Raw genomic sequence first — 21,957 nt, 5'->3', positions numbered from 1 at the left:
TCAGCAAGACATTATATGTTATTGTTGATGCTCTTCTAAAAGAAACCAAAGTGAATTCAGATCAGACTTAGTTTATAAATAATCTATAAGCTGAGGATCAAACACTATTTCAGATGTCTGTTCCCAGTTCTGATTCCAGAACTCTAAAGTGAACTTTCTAAATTATAAACAACTTGAAGAGAGGCACCCATGTCTTTTAATTTTCACTTATATCCCATAGCTTTTATATAATATACATTTGAAAAGATAGTATGCATTTAATAAGTACTTATTAATGATTATGAATTTCTCTTGAAAGGTCAAATGTGGATGTATTTATAAATTAAAAACAGCCGTTTTCTGAAAAGTACTTCATTTCCTTTAAGGGCTAATTCTTTATTATTTTAAAAATTGCCATTGGAGGGTAATTTTAGGACTTTCATTATAAAAGTCTTTTGTTTTCACATTGGTGTAAGAAAAAAAATGAGAAAGCTATAGAGAAGGCTGACCTCTCAAGAATTTCTGTGTGGGGAATTACGAAGGCATGGAAGTCCATAAACCATTTCTCCATTTATTTTTTTGTATATTTGCAACAAGCTGTACTTCTAGTTAGTGAAAGTTGGCAATGTTTTTTTTATTTGGTACCAGGCCAAATTCCATTCTCATCAACTCAGAGTTCGTAGGACAAAATGAAATCTAAATTCGACCCTAAATTGAGTATATTTTAATAAAGATGGTCTAGTCTACTTGGGACTCATAATGAAATCTAAATTCAACCCTAAATTGAGTGTATTTTAATAAAGATGGTCTAGTCTATTTGGGACTCAGTTTACCTCAGAATAGTCTTTAAGAATAGTAAATTTTATCACAAATCCTATAATGTATATCCTAGGGTTAAAAAATAGCTTGTATAGTTTTTGTCTGATTGCAACAGTAACATATCTGTGAGTGATGCTGGTATACCAATATGTCTTTCTTCATTAGAATATAATTTGGTGATATTTTGTCAGATAACCAGATATTTACATGTGGAGCAAATGACTTCTTCTTAGAAACCTAAAATTCATGTATTTCATCACTGGAGTAACTTGTAAACTTGTTTGTTTACAAGTAGCAGTTAACAAGTGGGAAGGGATTGTCAAATGGGTAACAATGAGATATTTTTTTCCTCCCTTATCTTCCTGTGCTTGGTCAGTTTTTTTTTTTTTTTTCTTTCACAAGTTGTTTAGAATTATGATGCTTTGGTCTACCATGCATCTTTGTCTTTTGTTCACTGCTGTATCCAAGGGCCTGGAACAGTGCTTGCCTCATAGTAGGTCCCAAATATTTGTTGAATGAGAGAATAAAGGGTCTCTTGTTTCTGCTCTTGGGCATTTTTGGATGCTCTTAGCATCTTGCTTTTTTACTTACCAGATACATTCTGAGGTTTAACCCTTATTATCCACTAGATTTTGAGTCATCCACTGGATTCTGTATTATATGGTGTGATATTATTTATAGTGACAAGTGTGCTTTGTGATGATAAGAGGGAAAGAACTTACAGGCTGACAATGTAGTCCTCTATAGAGACAGAAAGTAGATTAGTGGTTGCCTGGAGCTGGGATTGGAGGTGAGAACAGAAAGTGACTGCAAATGGGCAGTAGGAATCTGTTTCAGTTGAGGGAAATGCTTTTGGATTGTGTTGATCATTGTACCGCTCTGTAAACTTGCTAAAAATCATTGAGTTGTTACAATGAGTGAATTTATGGTATGTAAAATGTACCTCAGTAAAATTGTTTAAAAAATAAATAAAACCAGGTTGGGAGTTTAAAATTTTTGGAAAAATTGGAAAACTAGAATGATGTAATTCTTTTATTTCTTACTTTAGATATGACTTTTTGCTGTAGATAAATGACTAACTTACCTAAAGCCAATTTTTCTGTGAATTATTTCAGGCCAGAAATGTGAATTTTATTCTCTGGAAAAGTACTTTCTTTTGTAATACTAGCTTGGAATTTATTAAGGCTCTTTAATATAAAGCATCTTGTTACATCTAATTTCCTTACCCTTTTTTATGGAAGTAATCCAAAGCTAGAAAAATGAATAGATGTATATTATTCCACATTGCAGATAATCTGTTTACATTTGGTTACACAATTAGGACACCCAATTTTTTTTCCATTGCCTTTCAGAAAGATTAGTTTAACTTACCTAAATTGCTTCATTTTCATTTTAAGTGAATTATTTATGGATTCTAATGTATAATCTTCCCCTCTCCCCCCACCTTTTTTTTGTTGTTGTTAGGAAATTATTTGTGTTCTAAAATTACTTGTTGGGAGAAAAAAATGTTTCCATAAAACTAGTATTCTTGTGCAGATTTTTGTATTCTGTAAGGGTCTCCTTGCAAGGAGTAAAACCCCTTAAAAAATGTGACAGTGTCCTGAAAAATTATTTATAAAAGCTTTCCCACAAGTCTAATAAAAGCCAAATAGCTTAAGATCTAATTAAGGTTATTGAGATCAGTTAACTAAAGTCCGAAGCTGTCAAGCATTGGCAAGGACGTGAGGACCTAGAGACATTGGAATTAAAAAGCACTTGTATTTTAAGAATTGAGGTGGCTTGATTTCTCAGATCATTGTACAGTTATTCTGTGACTTGAAACCATTAGATGATAATAGTTGTTATTGTGACTTTTATAATTGAGAATATAGTGCTGGCTGTAGGTCAGACTCTGTTCTAAAGACTTAAGGAATTCCTTTGATTCTGATAAGAATCTTGTGAAGTAAGGACTACTACCATCCTCATTTAGCAGATAAAGGAAAATAAGTGGCACAGAACTCACCCTGGGTCACACAGCTAGAAAACCCAGACAGGTAGGCATGGCTATCATCACTACACCAAAGTAAAAATACCTTTCCTTTTCTTTTTTTCAAAAGCTTAAAAAAAAAACAAAAAAAAAAGAAAACAAAAAAAACTTCATCCTCAAAGGACTCAAAAATTCTTGGTATAAGAAAATAAAAATGAATATACTGCTAGATGGAGAAATATGTTTTTCCATTTCCTTCTTTATTTTTATATTTTCCTTGTTTCCACTTGTATTTTTATGTTTGTTATTTATATATTTATATTTTTATGTCCTTTGTGTTCCTTTCCATTGCTACTTTTTTTTACTTTTTTCTGTGTTACTCTCAATGATTGACATGCTCTGATTACTCATGCTTTTTCATACTATGCTAGGCTGATAGTTCAAACAATATTATTTGAATTTAGAAATCTTTTATTAGGATTTCTTTTGTGTCTGATAGTTTAATCATTTGTCCACTGGGATTGGTTGAACATTCTGTGGGAACTCTTCAAGCATTACCTGCTGCTTTTAAAAGGTATGAAGTGTAAATACACCTCACATTTCTATCTGCCTTTTGAGAAATCTGTTTTATTATAACTCAAAAGGTAAATTTCCTGTAAGAATGCTTACGGTTGGCTAAATGGTGATGTAAGTATCAGTATAAATAAGCAAAAGTATTTTAATAAATTGATCTCTGTTGAACTATACTGATCATACAATAAGTGATCTCACAGTATGAATATGTTCAAGGTATTATTATTTTTTTAAATCATTCATTCCCATTCTTTTGTTTTTATTTTATTTTTAGGATTTTGGCCCCTAACAGTAATTATCAAGATGTTGAGACCCTCTATAACTTCCTAATCAAGTATGAGGTAGGAGAAATATTTTTAAATGTTTATCATATTTCCACCATAAACAAATTTTACTATAAATAAACATGATAGAGGTCTAAAACCATCAGAATGGCATTTGCTTTAAATCTGTAAGTCCCACAGTAGTTTGTCAAAGACATATTAAACTTTTTCTTTCATTCATAAAATGAAAACTTAGAGTCCTAAACTAAGACACTTTCTCCAGCACAGAATTGTTTCTCATTAGGGGTGTGGTTGGCCTTCCAGACGTGCTGTTTCTCCAGTGTGTGGAAGGCTGCAGAGTGTTCGGCATCGCTGCTGCTCACATACTAAATCCCAATATCTGAGTCACTGTGACAACCAAAAATATTCTGCTGCCCCACTCAGCTCACAGACCCATATGGTTCCTAGGGAGAAAGAGCCACCTCTGTTTGAGAACCAGCGATTAGTGAAAAGGAAAGTTCTAATTCCGTTTCCTCCATAGCAACAGCACAGACTCTGGTGTGACAGCTGAGCTGTGGTGAGGGTCTGGTGTTTTGTGACTTTAACTTGCAAGCTTTCCTCATGAGTGCTGATCCAGGGAGAGTATTCTGTTGATCTTCAGTTTCTCCACCCATGTTCCTGTATGTTCTTTCTTTTCAAGTGTGTGTGTGTGTGTGTGTGTGTGTGTGTGTGTGTGTGTAAGTTTCTAAATACTCCAAATGAAGGAATGTGGCATATATTCAGGTCCCACATTTCTTATGGAGTGAAGCTTTTAAAAATATATTCACTTTTATTTATGGTTTGCTCTTCTTTTAACTCTTTGTATGTAACACCTTACATTAAGAACACAGACTGGGGTCAAACTACCTTTCAAAAATGTTGGTTCTACCCCATATTAACTGTGTGCTCGTAGAAGAGTTAATTTAATTCTCTTTGTCTCAGTTTCTTTGTCTGTAAAATGGGAAGAACATTAGTAGATAAATTATAGATCTAATCCTTTATTTAAAGACAAAATAGCTTAATGTATATGAAGTACCAGACACAGTTAAGTGTTCAGTAGTGTTAACCTATTTTATGTAAAGAATAGTGTTTATGTGTGCTTTTTTAGAAAATCAGCCTTAACACTGTACTAACCACATGATGTGCTTATTAAAAGGATTTCTTCTTTGGGGATGATTTGTATAATTATTTCATCATATTTTTGAATTTTAAATGGAATCATCCTAACAATTAAAATATATTTGTGGAAACAGTAGGACAACTTTAAAATCACATAGCCTGGAAAAATCTGGGACACGGATCTTTTTTGAGTTTAGTGCTTTCTATTGCTGAGAGTATTGGGAGAAAATGTCTAACTTATTACGTATAAGATTCTGTGGATCTGATTCCCAGATTTTTAAAATCCTTTCTCTGAGCAGCACTTTCCCCTCTCAGACCAGTTAGTACATTGGAGGAGGTATTTCTTACATCATAAACATCACATTTGAGACCATCCAAATCTTTTAGATGTTTAGCTATTTTAACGCTTAACCTTTGCCTTTCGTTCTTGAATTTTTAAGAATTAAAAATAATATAGCCATTTCTAGTACCTGGCATCCATTATAAGGAACACAACAAAAATTGAGAACACCAATTCCACAATCAATTCTGTAGTCACACTGCTGTTTACTGACAGAGGCATCTTGTAGTATTTGTTCCCTGGGAGTTAAAATTGTATGCTTGAGCACAGAAGTGATATTTAACAGTGTAGTTTAAAATGTCCCAATATGAGTAATTAAAAATGTATCAAAACTGATGAGTATGATGAAAAGAGCTATTTCAGGCTAGACCCTGTGATGTGTGTCATGAATTTGTGCCTCAGTTTAGCAGTTCCTTTATTAGTAGTAAATTAGCTGCCTACTTTTTGGTCATCTCCTGTGATCTGCAGCCACAGCTCCCTTATACCTCGACTGTGATCTGGGTTAAGTGTCCAAATGTATGAGGATGATTGCTTGGAAAAGTAAAGCTATATCTAGATACTTTTTTCTTCTTAAAATCTAAAGGCTTAAGGAACTATTTTATATTACATATTTTTTATTCACATCAGGTTCAAGACCACTTCTTTAGCCAATTTTTCTTAACGGTTGACAGAGAACAAATTATTTCTTCATCCTTTGATCAAACATTTGCAAGGTTGTTGGCATTTACTGACCTTAAGTTTGGATATATCATAGGTCCTGGCATATTGGGGCAATAGCGAAAATTATCAGTCTTGTTGACATGAAAGTAGAACATATAAAGAAATAGGAATTGGACTGGTTGACCGTCTAAATATATATCTTAAACATTTTTAGATCTTTTAATAAAAATTATAAAGTACCTAAAAATTAATTGTAATTATATACTAATTTGTATGTCATCAAATATAATATTAAATATTTTATATAGTTAAATAACATTAAACATATATAAATATATAATCCTGATTTTAATTTTTAAATTTTATTTATTTATTTATTCATGATTGACAGAGAGAGAGGCAGAGACACAGACAGAGGGAGAAGCAGGCTCCATGCGGGGAGCCTGATGTGGGACTCGATTCTGGGTCCCCAGGATCAGGCCCTGGGCTGAAGGCAGCAGTAAACCACTGAGCCACCCGGGCTGTCCTATAATCCTAATTTTAAACAAAAATTTAGGATTATATATTTAAAATACTGTATTCAAAAATTATAAGGGTGCCTATGTGGTTCAGTTGGTTGAGTGTCTCTCTGACTCTTGGTTTTGGCTCAGGTCATGATCCTCAGGGTCAGGAGCTCAAGCCACATGTTGGGTTCTGTGCTTAGCATGGAGTCTGCTTGAGATTCTCTTCTTTTCCTGCTTGCACAGGCACATGCATGCACTCACTCTCTTTCTCTCTCACTCTTGCTCTCTCAAAAAATAAATAAATCTTTAAAAAAATTAAAACTATGTATTTTTAATCTTTAGTGAATGGAAACATTTTCTACACAATATGGTAATTTCTTCACCAAAAAATGTATACCAGCTATCTAAATATTTTTTAAAGTAGATTGAACAGAAGATAGTTTTATTTAGTTTTCCATCACTAACTCAGAAATTCTGGACATATTTGTTGCTATTTGTTGAGTTATCTGATAAAAAGAATTTATTAATATCCAGATTCTTCCCTGCACATAAGTAGAATATAGCTAAATCAATAGTAAACCTCAAGAAATACAGGATTCCATCACCATGTCCTCCAAATGTGTGCCATGATTAGTCTTTGTGTGATTGAGGATTTATTTTAAATATTGTAAGTTATATCTCTGAATTATGATATTTATGGCCTTAAACATATTAAAATATTTAGACCTTGATAGTCTGAAAAAGACATTTCTTCAGAAAATGTCTGTAAACTAAACTTTTTCCTAAACAGATAGACCTTCTTGAAGACTTTATAAACTTAGTATTTAAATGAAAATGAAAGTTCATCAGTAATAATTTCTGGAAGGGTCAGCCATAGTATTCAGATGTTGTTTTCAGCTTGAATTATTTATAATGTTCAGGATAAAAACAAGATGTGGCTGCTTCTGCTTTTAAAATAGTCTACCTCTATGACCCCAAATCTACTCCAGTCCTTTAAATATAGTCATTTTAACTTTTTAACATTTGCTTTCTTTTTTCTTTTTTTTAAGAAAAGAAATACTGAATATGTATGTTAGAAATCTTCTAAGACTCTAGGCTAATTGAAGCCTGAATCTATTGATAAGAGCCAGTGGAGTAAAATTTAGTGTTTCCTGGAGTACACATTTTTTTTCTTTCCACTTGATCTACAAAGTAATTCTTTTTTGTTGAGATTCCCACTCACCCTAGGACCCTAATCAGTTCTTCTGGTTCTATGAACAGATTAAGTTGTAACAATAGGACTAGTAATTATACATGCAATTTAGTGTTAGTCTAGCATTGTGATCACTGAACTTGTGATTGTTCTTTTTATGCAAATATGAGAAACTTGACATTTTGCACCTTCAGAGTATGGGTCATTCTACTTGTGTGCATTTAACTTCATATGTATTCTTAACAACTACATCTTGATTCTTTTCAGGTAAATAAAAATATCCAGTTCACTCCCCAGGAACTTTATGATTGTGTTTCACAGTCCGAGTATCGGTAAGTCCCATCTGTATTATAGATAATGCTGTTGTAAGTTTTTACCATATACAGCACCAGTTGGTGTGCTGGTGAAGGATTCTTTTTATGTTTTCACTACACTATGATTTTTTCACCTTTATTAATATGGAATAGTTCATACATACCAAAAGAGCTCTGTGGTTGTGTGTGTGTGTACACACACATATAAAGACAGGTATAAAGTTTAAAGTGATTCTTAAATTTTTGGCCTCAAGACTCCTTTATATTTTACAAAATTGTTGAAGACCCCAAAGACCTTTTGTTTATGTAGGTTGTATCTATCTACAGTTGCCATTAGAAATTAGAATTAAATGTATGTTCATTTCAAAATAATAACTAATTACATGTTAAGATAAGGAACATATAATTATGAAAATAATTTTTCCCAAACAAAAAGAGATCCTACATTTTTGCAGATCTCTTAAAGCCTGGCATAATGGTAGACAAATGGGTTCTGATAGTTGCTTTTGAATTTAGTTTGTTTTAGTAATCACGTGTCATGTATCACTGGAAAACTATCGTATGTTCTTGCAAGAATGAGAATGCAAAAGACAGATCGTGTCTTAGTCTTATTATGAAAATAGTTTTGACCTTTTTGACCTCACAGACCCCTTGAAAGCCTCTTATTTTCCCCACACCATAATTTGAAGACAAACTAGTATAAAGAATACTCATGCCTACCATTCAGTTGACAAAATAGACCTTTACTCATCTCTATGTATATCCTCCCTTCCATCCTCTCCTTAGAGATTTTGTGTTTATAATTCTCATCTTTATGAATATATGTATCCATAAAAATGTTGACTAGTTTCACCTGTACTTAATAGCATCATATATTTTCTTTTAAAAAATAGTTTATAGTATTCATATGTAACAAGAAAGAAGAAGCAGTATAAATATGATTCTTTAATATACAGGGTGTGTGTGAAGCCTGCCAATCCTGAGCCCAGGCAAACAAATTCATGAGGAACAAAACCCACTTAATGTTGTCAGTGTTGCCCTCCAGTCTCATACTCCCCCTTGTCACCATTCTTTTTTGACTCCACGTCAAGATTCATCCATTTTGAGGCATAGAGCAGCAGTTGGTTTGCAGTCAGTCCTGTGCTATGCAAAATCATGCAAGAAAAAGGCTCTTGGGAAAAATGGGTCTGAGGCATATCACTCAAAAACTTAATAAGACATACATTTAAAAAGAAGGTAGGAACCAAATTAAAATGGCATCAGTTTTACACATGTTAAATGGTTAAGAAATATGTAAATGTGTCAATAAATCTGACACTTTTTATTGAAAAAGGTGAAATTTACTTGTGGAGGTGGTACTTGGAAGGGTTGCAGGTTGTGGATTAGTGTGATGATGTGGAAGGACAGTTATCTGAAATTGAATGTAAAGTTGCAACACCAATTGTGAATGGTACACATATTTAAAGTGTGTGCATGTGTGTGTTTTGTGTATTCCTAAGTAGCTTGGTTCTGCTGGGTAGTTTTCTCTGTTCATCTAGTGGTTCTTACTGCTGAAATTTTATATAGGAAAATGTGAAATTTGCATCATGCTCAAGTTATTTAATATATCAGCGATGTTGGAACAGATTCATGTGTTCAAAACAAGTGCTATAGCAGAAATGTCTGTAGTTTCACTGCTTTGTAATATGCCACTTCTATCACTAAACCACAGCTTATTTGCCATTTTTAAATTACACATATCTCTGTATTGCTATAAAATTTTATGAACAGATGCAGTGAGTGTTAACTGTCAAGGTACTTCTACTGTTAAACTCTAGATTGATAAATTTATTTGATATCAAGACACAAGGATTGATAATTGTACACAAATGTTACTATTACTCATTAGGTTAAAATAAGTTTTCCAAAAAATCTAAAACCATTGGACATACATAGACTGTTGTAGCTAGGGGTAAAAATTATTTTTTTTACCTGAATCTTCAGACTGTCCATCACTTATACTCTTATTATAGATCTTTACTGATATGCCACATTTAAAAGTTTGTGTACATGAGATTTGTGTCAAAAATACATTTGTTGGAGGTTGGGGCGCCTGGGTGGCTCAGTTGGTTAAGTGTCCAACTCTTGATTTCTGCTCAAGTCACAATCTCAGGGTCCTGAGATTAAGCCCACCTTGGGCTCTGTGCTGGATGTAGAGCCTGCTTGAGATTCTCTCTCCCCCTCTCCCTCTGCTCCTCCCTCATCCCTGCTTGCTGACTCTCTCTCTCTCTCTCTCCCCCTCCCCCTCCCTCCGTCCCCTCCATTAATTAATTAATTAATTAATTAACATCTGTCAAATTCAGTAATACATTAAGAAAATCATTCACCACAATCACGTGAGATTTATTCCTGGCTTGTGAGGGTGGTTCAGTATTTGCAAGTCAACCTAATACATCACATCAATAAGAGAAGAAAGGATAAGAACTGTATGATTATTTCAATACAGGATACAAAATCAATATACAGCAGTCTGTTGCATTTCTATACACTAATGAAGCAGCAGAAAGCGAAATTAAGAAAATAATCCTTAAAAAAATCCCATTTATAGTTGCACCAAAAACTGTAAGTTACCTAGGAATAAACCTAACCAAAGAGGTGAAAGACCTATACGCTGAAAACTGTAAAACATTCATGAAAGAAATTGAAGATGACACAAAGAAATGGAAAGACATTCCATGCTCATGGATTAGAAGAACAAATATTGTTAAAATGTCTACATTACCCAAAACAATCTACACATTTAATACAATCCCTATCAAAATACCAGCAGCATTTTTCACAGAATTGGAACAAACAAAATTTGTATAGAACTGCAAAAGACCCCAAATAACCAAAGTAATCTTTAAAAAGAAAAGCATAGCTGAAGGAATCACAATTTCAGACTTCAAGTTTTATTACAAGGCTCTAGTGATCAAAACAGTATGGTACTGCACAGAAACAGACACATAGATCAATGGAACAGAATAGAAAACCCAGAAATGAATCCACAACTGTATGGTCAATTATTCTTCGACAAAGCAGGAAAGAATGTCCAGTAGGGAAAAGTCTTACCAATAAATGGTGTTGGAAAAACTGGACCACTTTCTTACATCATAAATAAAAATAAATTCAAAATGGATTAAAGACCTAAATGTGAGACAGGGAGCCATAAAAATTCTAGAAGAGAGCACAGGCAGCAATTTCTCTGACACTGACCTTAGCAATGTTTTTCTCTAGATATGTGTCCTGAGGCAAGGGAAACAAAAGCAAAAATAAAGTATTGGGACTACTTCAAAATAAAAAGATTCTGACAGCAAAAGAAACAATCAACAAAGCTGAAGGACAGTGTACTGAATAGGAGAAGATATTTGCAAATGACATATTGATAAAGTATTAGTATCCAAAATATATAAAGAACTTATAAAACTTAATACCCCAAAACCAAATAATCCAAATTTTTAAAAAGATTTTTATTTATTGATTCATCACACACACACACACACACACACACACACACACACACACAGGCAGAAACACAGTCACAGGGAGAAAAGCAGGCTCCATGCAAGAAGCCCGATGTGGTACTTGAAGGACTTCAGGACCATGCCCTGGGCTGAAGGCACATGCTAAACCGCTGAGCCACCCAGGCATCCCCCAAATAATGCAAGTAAAAAATGGGCAGGAGACATGAACAGACCTTTCTCCAATGAAGACATTCAGATGGCCATCAGACACATGAAAAGATGCTCAATATCACTCAAGGAAGTGCAAATCAAAACTATGAGATACCATTTCACACTTGTCAGAATGTCTAAAATCAAAAATACAAGAAACAAATCAGATGTTGGCAAGGATGTAGAGAAAAAGCAACACTTGTGCACTGTTAGTGGGAATGGAAACTGGTTCAGCCACTATGGAAAACGGTATGAAGTTTCCTCAAAATGTTAAAAGTAGAACTACCCTATGATCCAGTAATCTCACTATTGAGTATTTATCCAAAGAATACAAGAACACTAATTCAGAGGAGGGATACATGCATCCCTATGTTTATTGCAGCATTATTACAATAGCCAAGATAGGGAAGCAGCCTCAGTGTCCATTGATGGATGAATGGATAAAGAAATTATGGGACGCCTGGGTGGCTCAGCGGTTGAGAGTCTGCCTTCGGCACAGTGCATCCTGGGTCCAGGGATCGAGTCCTGCATCAGGCTCCCTGCAGGGAGCAAGCTTTTCCTTCTGCCTATGTCTCTGCCTCTCTCTCTGTATCTCATGAACAAATAAATAAAATCTTTAAAAAAAGAAAGAAATTGTGGCATATATATGCAATGGAATATTACTCAGCCATCAAAAAGAATGAAATCTTGTCGTTTGCAGTGATGGAACTAGACAGTATAATGTCGAGTGAAGTAAGTCCAAGACAAATACCATATGCTTTCACTCATATGTGGAAATTAAGAAACAAAACAAATGAGCAAAGGGAAAAAGACAAATCAAGAAACAGACTTTTAACTCTAGAGAACAAACTGATGATTACCAGAGGGGAGGTGGCTGGGAGGATGGGTTAAATATGTGATGGGGATGAAGGAGTGCACTTGTGATGAGTACCAGGTATTGTATGGAGGTGCTGAATCACTGTATTGTGCCCTTGAAACTATTATTACATTGTATATTAACTAGCTGGAATTAAAAGTAAAATATATAATGTCTGTCATCCTTGGCCAGTATTTTGAGTTGGACCCTTACCAATGGAGCCACCCGGGCACCCAAAACTTGGCCATATCTTTGAAGGTATTGGAAACTCACTGGATAACTTGGCGGGCAGAGTCTCTTGCAGGATGGTTCCAATCAAATGTCTAAAATTATTTTGACTTTACTATTGCACTAGTTGGGAGGAGTTTTTTTGTGGAGGTGGTACTGGGGTCAAAGTTGAATAGTCAGAGTTAAGGCAGTCATACCTGTTTTTTTTTTCTTTGTCTTGCCACTTATTTTGCAGGTTTGAACTATGATATTAATTAATAAGCTCTCTCTTATACCCAAAAGGATGATTTTGAAGATGAATGACATGTATCTAATACCTTGAATGCATAGAAAAATAGTGATTGCTGCTTAGCAGGCATCTGGTCGGAGCTTTTATTTTTGTTACTCTGTGGTTTGTTTTGAAATTATTTGCTGTCTCCACAGTGATCAGTAGTGCTCATATTCACCGCAGGTGTGCTCCACAGCTTATGGTTTTCAGATAAGCTGCCAAAAGAGAGAGGTTCTTTTGGTTTCAGTGGCTCCTCCTAGACACAGGGCCAGATGCACCAAATGAAAGGTGGCAGAGCACGGAGGTGAAAAGAGAAGAAGGATTTAACTTGCATACAGCTGACCACTTTGGGGAAGGCTGAGGAGGATGATTACTTACATGGTCTGAATTTACTAACAGAAGATAGTATGAAATAAACATATACACTGTTTTTTCTAATTGAGGTAAAATTCACATAACAGAATTAACCATTTTAAAGTGTTCAGTTCAGGGGCATCTAGTGCATTCACTCCCCTGTGCAATCACACCTCTCTCCAGGCCTAAGACATTTCCATCACCCCAGAGGGAAGTTCGAGGCTCCGTAAGCAGTCTGGGTTCTTCCCTTCCCCCAGACCCTGGCAACCGCTCACCTGCTTTCTCTCTATGGATTTATCTATTTTGAATGTGTCTTATAAATAGAATCCTACAACACATGACCTTTTGTATCTGGTTTCTTTCACTTAGCATGATATTTTTGAGGTTCACCTACCTCGGAGCATGTGTGAGTACTTCACTTTTTTTTTTTTTTCTAAGATTTTATTTATTTATTCGTGAGAGACACAGAGAGAGAGGCAGAGACCTAGGCAGAGGGAGAAGCAGGCTCCATGCAGGGAGCCTGATGTGGGACTCGATGCCAGGACCCCAGGATCACCCCTGAGCTGAAGGCAGATGCTCAACCACTGAGCCACCCAGCTTCCCTGATACTTCACTCCTTTTATGGCCGAATGATACTCCATTGTGCGGATAGCCCACATTCTGTTTATCCACTCATCTGTTGATGGACATTTGGATTGTTTTCACTTTTTGGCTATTGTGAATAGTGTTGCTATTTGTGTGCAAGTATTTGAATTCTTCCAATTCTTTCAAATTTGGGGGTGGGGTATATACTTAAGAGTGGAATTCTGTGTTTAACTTTTCAGGAGTTACTGACTTTTTCCACAGCAGCTGCACTATTTTACCTTCCCACCAACAAGAGATGAGAGTTCCAGTTTTTCTGCATCCTTGACAAAATTTGTTACCTTTTTTTTGGATGATAGCTGTCCAAAAGTGTGAAGGGTAATCTCATTGTGATTTTGATTTGTATTCCCCTAAGTACTAATGATGTTGAGCGTCTTTCCATGTGGTTATTGGCTCTTTGTCTTCTTTGGAGAAATGTGTCCTCAAATCCTTTGCCCACTTTTAGTGGGTTAGTTTCTTACTGTTGTTGAGTTATAATAAGTCTTTATGAGGAATGTGGCTTGAGGCCAAAATCCTATGTGTGATCTTTCAGGCCTGACCGTAGGCAGTTATACGGCTTTATCTGGCACTCCACCGGGGAAAGCTGCCTTCCGCATGCCAGATTTGGTACACAGCCAGTGTGTTGCACTCTTCTGGAGGGAGTTGCAGACAATGCTTAGGTCCCTTGGCCCTGAGCTTACGTGCATATCTGCATTCCTAGCCTAGGCAACTCCATTTGGTGGCCTCCTTATTGGGGACTTTGGCTGAGGGCACCTCTCAGGCACTTCTGCTGAGAATTCCTTGGAGGACTTGGCCAAGGTATTTTTCTCCACTCTGAACCAATGCTTTTCTACTCCTAGCTCTTTCCCTTTGCTATGTTCTGAATGTTTGTGTCCCTCCCAAATTCATATACTGAAATCCTGTTGCCCAATTCAACAGTCTTAGAAGGTGGGGCCTTTGGGAGGTGATTAGGTCATGAAGGTAGAGCACTCATGAATGGGATTAATGCTTTTATGAAAGAGGGCTCTCACCAGAATGTGACTATGATAGTGCCTTGCTCTTGGACTTCCAGCCTCCAGAACTGTGAGAAATAAATTTCTGTTGTTTATAAGACACCCAGCCTGTGGTATTTTGTTACAGCAGTCCGAATGCACCAAGACCCGCACCCCTTCCTCCCCTGGGTCCATGAAAAGGGATCCTCAGCAATGAGATGATGTTCCCTGTCTACACTATGTATCATGTGGCCCTAACTCAGTGCCATTCTATAAGGGAAAATGGACCACTGGGGAATTGACACCTTTAATTTTGTCTCTTGTTTTCAGTGTTGCAGCAAATGAAACAGTTGATTTTACTTTCAGTTTGGCTTGTTATCCTTATTAACCACCTTGGCACCTGGCAGCTTGACATGTTACATGTTCTGGGTATTAGACCCTATCAGATATAGCAAATATTTTCTCTCTGTACTTTGTCTTTTCACTTTTTTTGATAGCATCCTTTGCCACAAGTTTTTAATTTTGATGAAGTCCAATTTATGTGTTTTTCTTGTATTGCTTGGGCTTTTGGCATCATATCTGTGTGCATTGCCAAAACTAAGGTCATGAAGATTTACCCACTGTTTTTTTTCTTAGAATTTCATAGTTTTAGCTCTTATGGTTAGCATTTTTTAAAAAAAGATTTTATTTATCCATGAGAGACACACAGAGAGAAAGGCAGAGACACAGGGAGAGGGAGAAGCAGGCTCCATGCAGGGAGCCCAACGTGGGACTCGATCCCGGGTCCCCAGGATCGTGCCCTGGACTGAAGGCAGCACTAAACCGCTGAGCCACCTGAGCTGCCCCATTGATGCATTTTTTAGTTAATTTTTGTATATGATGTGAGGTAGGGGTCTGACTTCATTCATTTGCATGTGGGTATCAAGTTGTCCTAGCATCAAATGTTGAAGAGACTATTTTTTTTCCCTTTAAATGGTCTTGGCACCCTTGTTGAAAATCAGTCACCCAGGTATGTGAGATATATTTCTGGACTTTAACTTTGTTCCATTGGTCTGTATGTCTGTATGCCATTACCACTGTTTTGATTAAAGTTGCTTTGTATTTTGAGTTTTCAAAATTGGGAAGTGCGAGTCTTCTAAACATTTTTCAAGATTTGACTATTTGGGGTCCCTTGCAATTCGATGTGAATATTAGGATCAGTTTTTGTAAAAACAGATTGTTGGAACATTGATAGGGATTGCATTGACTGTGTAGATTGCTTCGGGGAGTATTATGGTATGCCACTAATTTAGGTCTTTAATTTCTTTTCGCAATGTTTTGTGGTTTTTAGTGTACAAGTCTTGTGCCTCTTCAGTTAGACTTATTTTTAAGTATTTTAATCTTTTTCATTTCAATTCCATTTACAAGAGAATTGTTTTCTTCATTTCCTTTTCTAACTGTTCATTTCTAGCATGTAGAAATGGAATTGGGGTGCCTAGGGTAGCTCAGTCGGTTAGGCATCTGACTCTTGGTTTTGGCTCAGGTCATGATCTCAGGGTCATGAGACTGAGCCCTGCATGGGGCTCTGAATTCAACACAATCTGCTTGAGATTCTCTCTCTCCACCTCCCACTTGCTCTCTCAATAAAATAAATAAATAAATCTTTTTAAAAAATGGCAATTGATTTTTTGTGTGTTAATCTTTTATTTTGCAACTTTATTGAATTAGTTTATCCTAACAGGTATTTTGTGGATTCTTTAGGATCTATAAATAGAGATAATTTTACTTCTTTGTTTATAATTTGTATGCTTATTTGTTTTTTATGCTTAGTTGCTCTGACTAGAATTTCCAGTACAGTGTTGACTAGAGGTGGTTGAATATGGGCATCTTTGTCTTGTTCCTGATTTTAGGGGGAAAGCTTTTAGTCTTTTGCCATTGAATATTATGTTAGCTATTATATACTGTTTTTATATTAGCATTGTATTCCATTTTTCTTTCATCTAAGATACTGCAAATAGAAAAGTTCAGAGAATTGTAAAACAAATATCTATTGTAGACTTTCTTCTTGTACCTAGAAAGAATTTTGGAAAAACTGCATCAAATATTGTAATTAGGGGATCCCTGGGTGGCTCAGTGGTTTGGCGCCTGCCTTTGGCCTAGGGCGCGATCCTGGAGTCCCGGGATCGAGTCCCATGTCAGGCTCCCGACATGGAGTTTGGCTTGCTTCTCCCTCTGCTTGTGTCTCTGCCTCTCTCTCTCTCTCTCTGTCTATCATTAATAAATAAATAAATAAATCTTTAAAAAAATATTGCAATTAGATCACTTAATTTCACTACTGCTGTGTCATTTTGACAAAATTAGCCATGGAAATGAATCACATAACCACCAAAATTATTTTTTAATTGATTTGATCAAATTTCCAGTTTATTTTGACCTGAGATTTGGTCAAAGTGAGTTTGATACCCATGATAGGACAATTTATTTATTTATTTTTTATTTTTAAAAGATTTTCCTTGGGATGCCTGGGTGGCTCAGTGGTTGAGGGTCTGCTTTCGGCTCAGGGTGTGATCCTGGAGTCCTGGGATCAAGTCCCACATCGGGCTTCCCGTATGGAGCTTGCTTCTCTCTCTGCCTATGTCTCTGCCTCTCCCTCTCTGTGTCTGTCATGAATAAATAAATAAAATCTTAAAAAATAATACAAATAAAAAGATGTTTATTTGAGAGAGAGAGTGCACGAGCAGGGGGAGGGGCAGAGGGAGAGGGAGAACCAGACTCCCTGCTGAGCAGAAAGCCCAATTTAGGGCTTCCCAGGACTCCAGGATCATGACCTGAGCCAGTGTCAGACACTTAACTTACTGAGCCACCCTGGTGCCCCATGATAGGACAATATAGAGAAACTGGCAGTTTCTCACAAGCAACATAGAATTACAGAACTAGAAGCAACCTCCAGTCTTGAGCTCTGTTCCAGAACAGATCAGAAGTTGGGATTGTTTAGTTTGCAAAAGAGAAATAGGATTGCTGTAAGAGACACAAAATATTTGTACTATTAGATGATGACTTTTTCTTTTTTTTTTTCTTTTTTTGATTTAGGCTCATGTCAGCAAATGGAGTTTTTTTAAAAGGCCCAATGTAAAGGAAGAACTTTCTAGAAATTGATAGGAAATGGGCTACGTCTCACAGTTGTGGGTGTTCTCACAACCTGGTGAAAACCAACATGATATGGCTCACCAGGGATGCTGCAGAATGGCATGCAAAGGCGTTAAGGTGCCCCCACATCTACCCTTCTGTCACACTACAGATAAGCCCTGGGGAAAAGGAAGTTAAGAATTCCTGTCATGATGGAGTAGAGACCAAACATACACGATGGAGACATGCGATACTTTCCCCAGTCAGCAATAAGAACTTGCTGGAGAGAGCGTCTGTAGGTGATAATCCACTGTGAGAATGCTGACTCACACGGATGAAGAAACCAGATGCCAGTAGGATGAAAAGCTGAGATAGAGCTCACCTCCTGAGAGGAGGGGGAGAAAGAAGACGACCAGACCCAGAAATAGATTCAAAGTCTAGTTACCGAAGTTTTTTTTTTTTTTTTTTTTTCCTTTCACATGTGGAATAAATTAGGCAGAGCAGGAATGGATCAACCCTTTTTGTTTCCTTTGTAAACTTATGAGAAAATGTATTTATGTTGTGTCAGATAAGTTAAGAGAAAATTTGATGCAGTTTTTCTAAAATTTTTTCTAGGTTACAAGAAGAAAATCGACAGTGGATGATTATTTTTACAGTGTCTCTCCTATTTTGGGATCTCTTAGGATCTTCCAGATAATTTTCTGAGTAGTTATGAAGAATTGATGGCAACATAACACTAATTTTAAGCCCTGTAAATATGGGAGACTGGACTAGAGTAACACAAAACCAAAAGTCAGATTTGAGAAACCACACACTTGAGGAAGTGAGGCCACTGAAAATATGGTGTATTTCCTTTTGCTGTCACTACTACTCTCATCCTAATCCCTGTGTTCCAAAGGGTGGCAGGGGAGGCAGTGAAGAGATGTGGCTAGTAGTCCACCCCCAAAACTGTGGAGATGGCCCAGAGCTTCTTAGAAGCCAAGAAAGTCATAACAGTGTAATTTATATTTAAAAACCTGCCATTTCTCAAACACCTAATGTGCCAGATGCTTCCCTAGTTGCTGGCTGTTCTTCGTGAGTTTATATAAACCATCTCCCAGTAGATTTAAATAGGTTTCCATGAAGTATGGACTCTAGACACCAGATATGATGGGTTGGTGCTTTGATGACTCACAGATCCCCCAGTTTGTAGACCCAAGTCAGCTTTCGAGAGACAGGCTGGGCTTAGTCTTAGGTAAAACTCTGAGTAGGCCTAGCATGTAATAAGCATCACTCCCTGCCCCTACTTCTGGCTCAAGAGTACTTAGCTAGTAGTTTTCATTTGTTAATTTAGCAGTTTTAAGAGTTGGAGCTGTCAACTTCTCATCTCCTCTCCGTTTATCTGCTTCTGTCAAGAGGTGCATTCTCTTAGTATGCTCCAGGCTACCTGTTCTTCAGTTAAAACATAAATATGTGATGTAGGCTACAGCATTGCTTGCCCTTTGGATTAGAGCACTATACCATCGGCCCATCTCCTGCTGGGAGAAGCCCTTGGAGACCATACAGACTTTTTTTTTTAAGATTTTATTTATTTATGAGAGACACACAGAAAGAGAGAGAGGCAGAGACACAGGCAGAGGGAGAAGCAGGCTCCAGGCAGGGAGCCCGATGCAGGACTCAATCCCGGGTCTCCAGGATCACACCCTGGATCAAAGGCAGGCGCTCAACCACTGAGCCAACCAGGCGTCCCAACCATACAAACTTTTATAAGCATACAGCTTTGCTTCTTTGCAGCAGGTCTGCCATGGGAACCCTCATTCCTGGATTCTTGGAATTGCACCAAGATCTCCACGTTGACTGAGAATCTGTGCTCCTAAGTGCTTATCTCCCCATATTGTTTTGTCTAAGAAACTATAACTGTCAACTATCAAAGAATGTATTTCAAATCCCAGTCCCAGTATTATCCTGTTGAGATTTTTTTCATTTATTTGACTAGCTGTCTTACAGTGATTTAAAATTTCTTTATCCCCTAGGGAAAAGTTAACCATTGGATGCCGCCAACTGGTTGAGATGGAATATTCTATGCAGCAGTGTAATGCATCTGTTTATATGGAAGCCAAAAACAGGGGATGGTGTGAAGACATGCTCAACTATAGGACCTAAATGCTGAATTATAACTTAAAAGGAATTGCATTTATCTTCAAGAACAACAGAGTAGCTTTCAACCTTTTAAGTCAAACCCAAGACACTTGGGGAAAAAAAAAATGCCTCATAGGTGCAAGAAGGTGATTGCCTATTGCTGAAAATCACATTAAGGTTCTAAAGAGCCTAATGCATCCATTGTGGGATAAACTGTGGAATCAACTCATGGAGTTGATGATATCTCCCTACCTCTACTCCTGACACTGAGCCAGTCCAAGGAAAGAAGAGCCATCTTTTTAATCATCTTAGGGTAGGAGCCACTTTGGCATCTGTGGAAGGCCTGGGGGCAGCAGCATTCTCTGAACTCTCAACATGGGTACAAGATCAGGGACACTTCCAAACCTCAAGAAAGGATTAAGACGTGGCCATGCTCACTGTGCCCCACAAATGAAATCTTACCCTAGGCTGTTTCGTGATCAAACTGTCTTCCATGTAGACCTGGTGAATGTAACACATAACCCCTCCACTTCTCCTAAGGTAATGTAAGTAGAATTTTGACCTCAGCTCCTACTAGCTATATAGTTTCTTCTCTTCTTCCCTGGGCTTGTCACTTTTCAATGCATTTCTAAAGGGAAGAGTAGGGGAGACCTCTATACTGATTTTTCCCTGAAATGTGAAACAGCATGGATTTATGGGATTAGGTGGCAGTGACTCATGTTTGCCCCTAGCTAAACCAAATGTTTGACTTCTTATGTAGTTATACAGTAAGTTGGAAATCCTTGTTTACTATATTATGCTTTTGTTAATACATTAGATTAAATCTAATTTGCTAATCTATGATGTTAATTTATTTTTTACAAAACAATAAATTTTATTTTTACTAAGATTGTGCTTTTCATTTTACTTCCAAATGTGTTTCTGAACTGTGTACAAGGTATGATGATAAAAGCAACCCTCTGCAATAAAAGAAAATCTATTCAGGATTCTCAGTGTCAATCTGTGCAGGGCCCGCTGAGCTTTAGGTTTTGCATAGGAAGCCGCATCTCTACCTGGGATTCAAGTGACATCAGGGGTGTGAGCCCCAAGGGAGAAGCTTCCAGAGGATCTCTGCTCTCTGCAAAAAGTCTGTCCCCCCACCCCCACCCCACCCCACCCCAATAGTTTTTTCAGATCTTTATCCCTCAGCTGCTTCTGGTTGTTGTTACTAGGTTTTGGTTCTGCTGTTACCTCCCTCTCCTCTTCCTACTTGTCTTTTCTTTTTCTTTTTTTTTTTTTTTAATTTTTTATTTATTTATGATAGTCACAGAGAGAGAGAGAGGCAGAGACACAGGCGGAGGGAGAAGCAGGCTCCATGCACCGGGAGCCTGATGTGGGATTCGATCCCGGGTCTCCAGGATCGCGCCCTGGGCCAAAGGCAGGCGCCAAACCGCTGCGCCACCCAGGGATCCCCCTACTTATGTCTTTTCAATGTAGGTTGTGATTTTAGGAAATTTCACTCAGTCACTGGCACACTTTCATGTATTTTACTCTTACACAGATTTTACCTTAGTTTGTGTATCTTTTACTTTGTACATTAACTTGTCAGTTATTTCAATCTTTTTTTTTCATTTTACTGATAATGTGAAGATGTTTTTCTTTTGGTTTCCTAGTCTTATTTTTTGTTTTGATTTAGAAACATTCCTTTAAACATGTTTAGTATTCGTTTCTTTGAAGTGTCAGGTTTCTTTTTGTTGCTTTTTTTAAGTTTTAATTTAATCTTATTTATTTATTTTTTTTTTAATTGGAGTTCAATTTGCCAACATATAGCATAACACTACCAGTGAATCTTATACTTTTCTAATAGTATAATTCAGGAGTTGAGGATTCCCTCCCCCTTCTTTTCTGGATTCCCCCTCTGGATTGAGAGAACTCAGCTGACATAAGGATCATACGCTACACCTTACAAAACAAACA

The 21,957-nt window shown here is 36.8% G+C and overlaps 1 protein-coding gene across 16 annotated transcripts in view; it reads left to right on the top strand.

The window, feature by feature from the left end:
* Positions 1 to 20,888, top strand: part of SWT1 (SWT1 RNA endoribonuclease homolog) — a 93,066-nt gene extending 72,178 nt beyond the window's left edge. For 8 of the 16 annotated variants that reach the window (XR_011996361.1, XM_072733164.1, XM_072733165.1 and 5 more), the window contains 3 exons: positions 3,612 to 3,678; positions 7,721 to 7,785; positions 19,896 to 20,888. Coding sequence is in view for 9 of the 16 variants with exons in the window: in XM_072733164.1 (XP_072589265.1) it covers positions 3,612 to 3,678; positions 7,721 to 7,785; positions 19,896 to 20,025 (262 nt within the window). In the remaining 7 variants the exon portion in view is untranslated. Of the gene's footprint in view, positions 1 to 3,611; positions 3,679 to 7,720; positions 7,787 to 17,847; positions 18,032 to 19,895 lie in introns of those variants that run through there. The other 8 variants (XR_011996357.1, XR_011996360.1, XR_011996358.1 and 5 more) reach the window with 4 other exon arrangements.
* The last annotated feature ends 1,069 nt before the right edge of the window (positions 20,889 to 21,957 follow it).

This window comes from Vulpes vulpes, chromosome 13 (assembly GCF_048418805.1).
Source record: "Vulpes vulpes isolate BD-2025 chromosome 13, VulVul3, whole genome shotgun sequence".
NCBI lineage: Eukaryota > Metazoa > Chordata > Mammalia > Carnivora > Canidae > Vulpes > Vulpes vulpes.
This window is presented reverse-complemented; position numbering and strand designations above follow the sequence as displayed.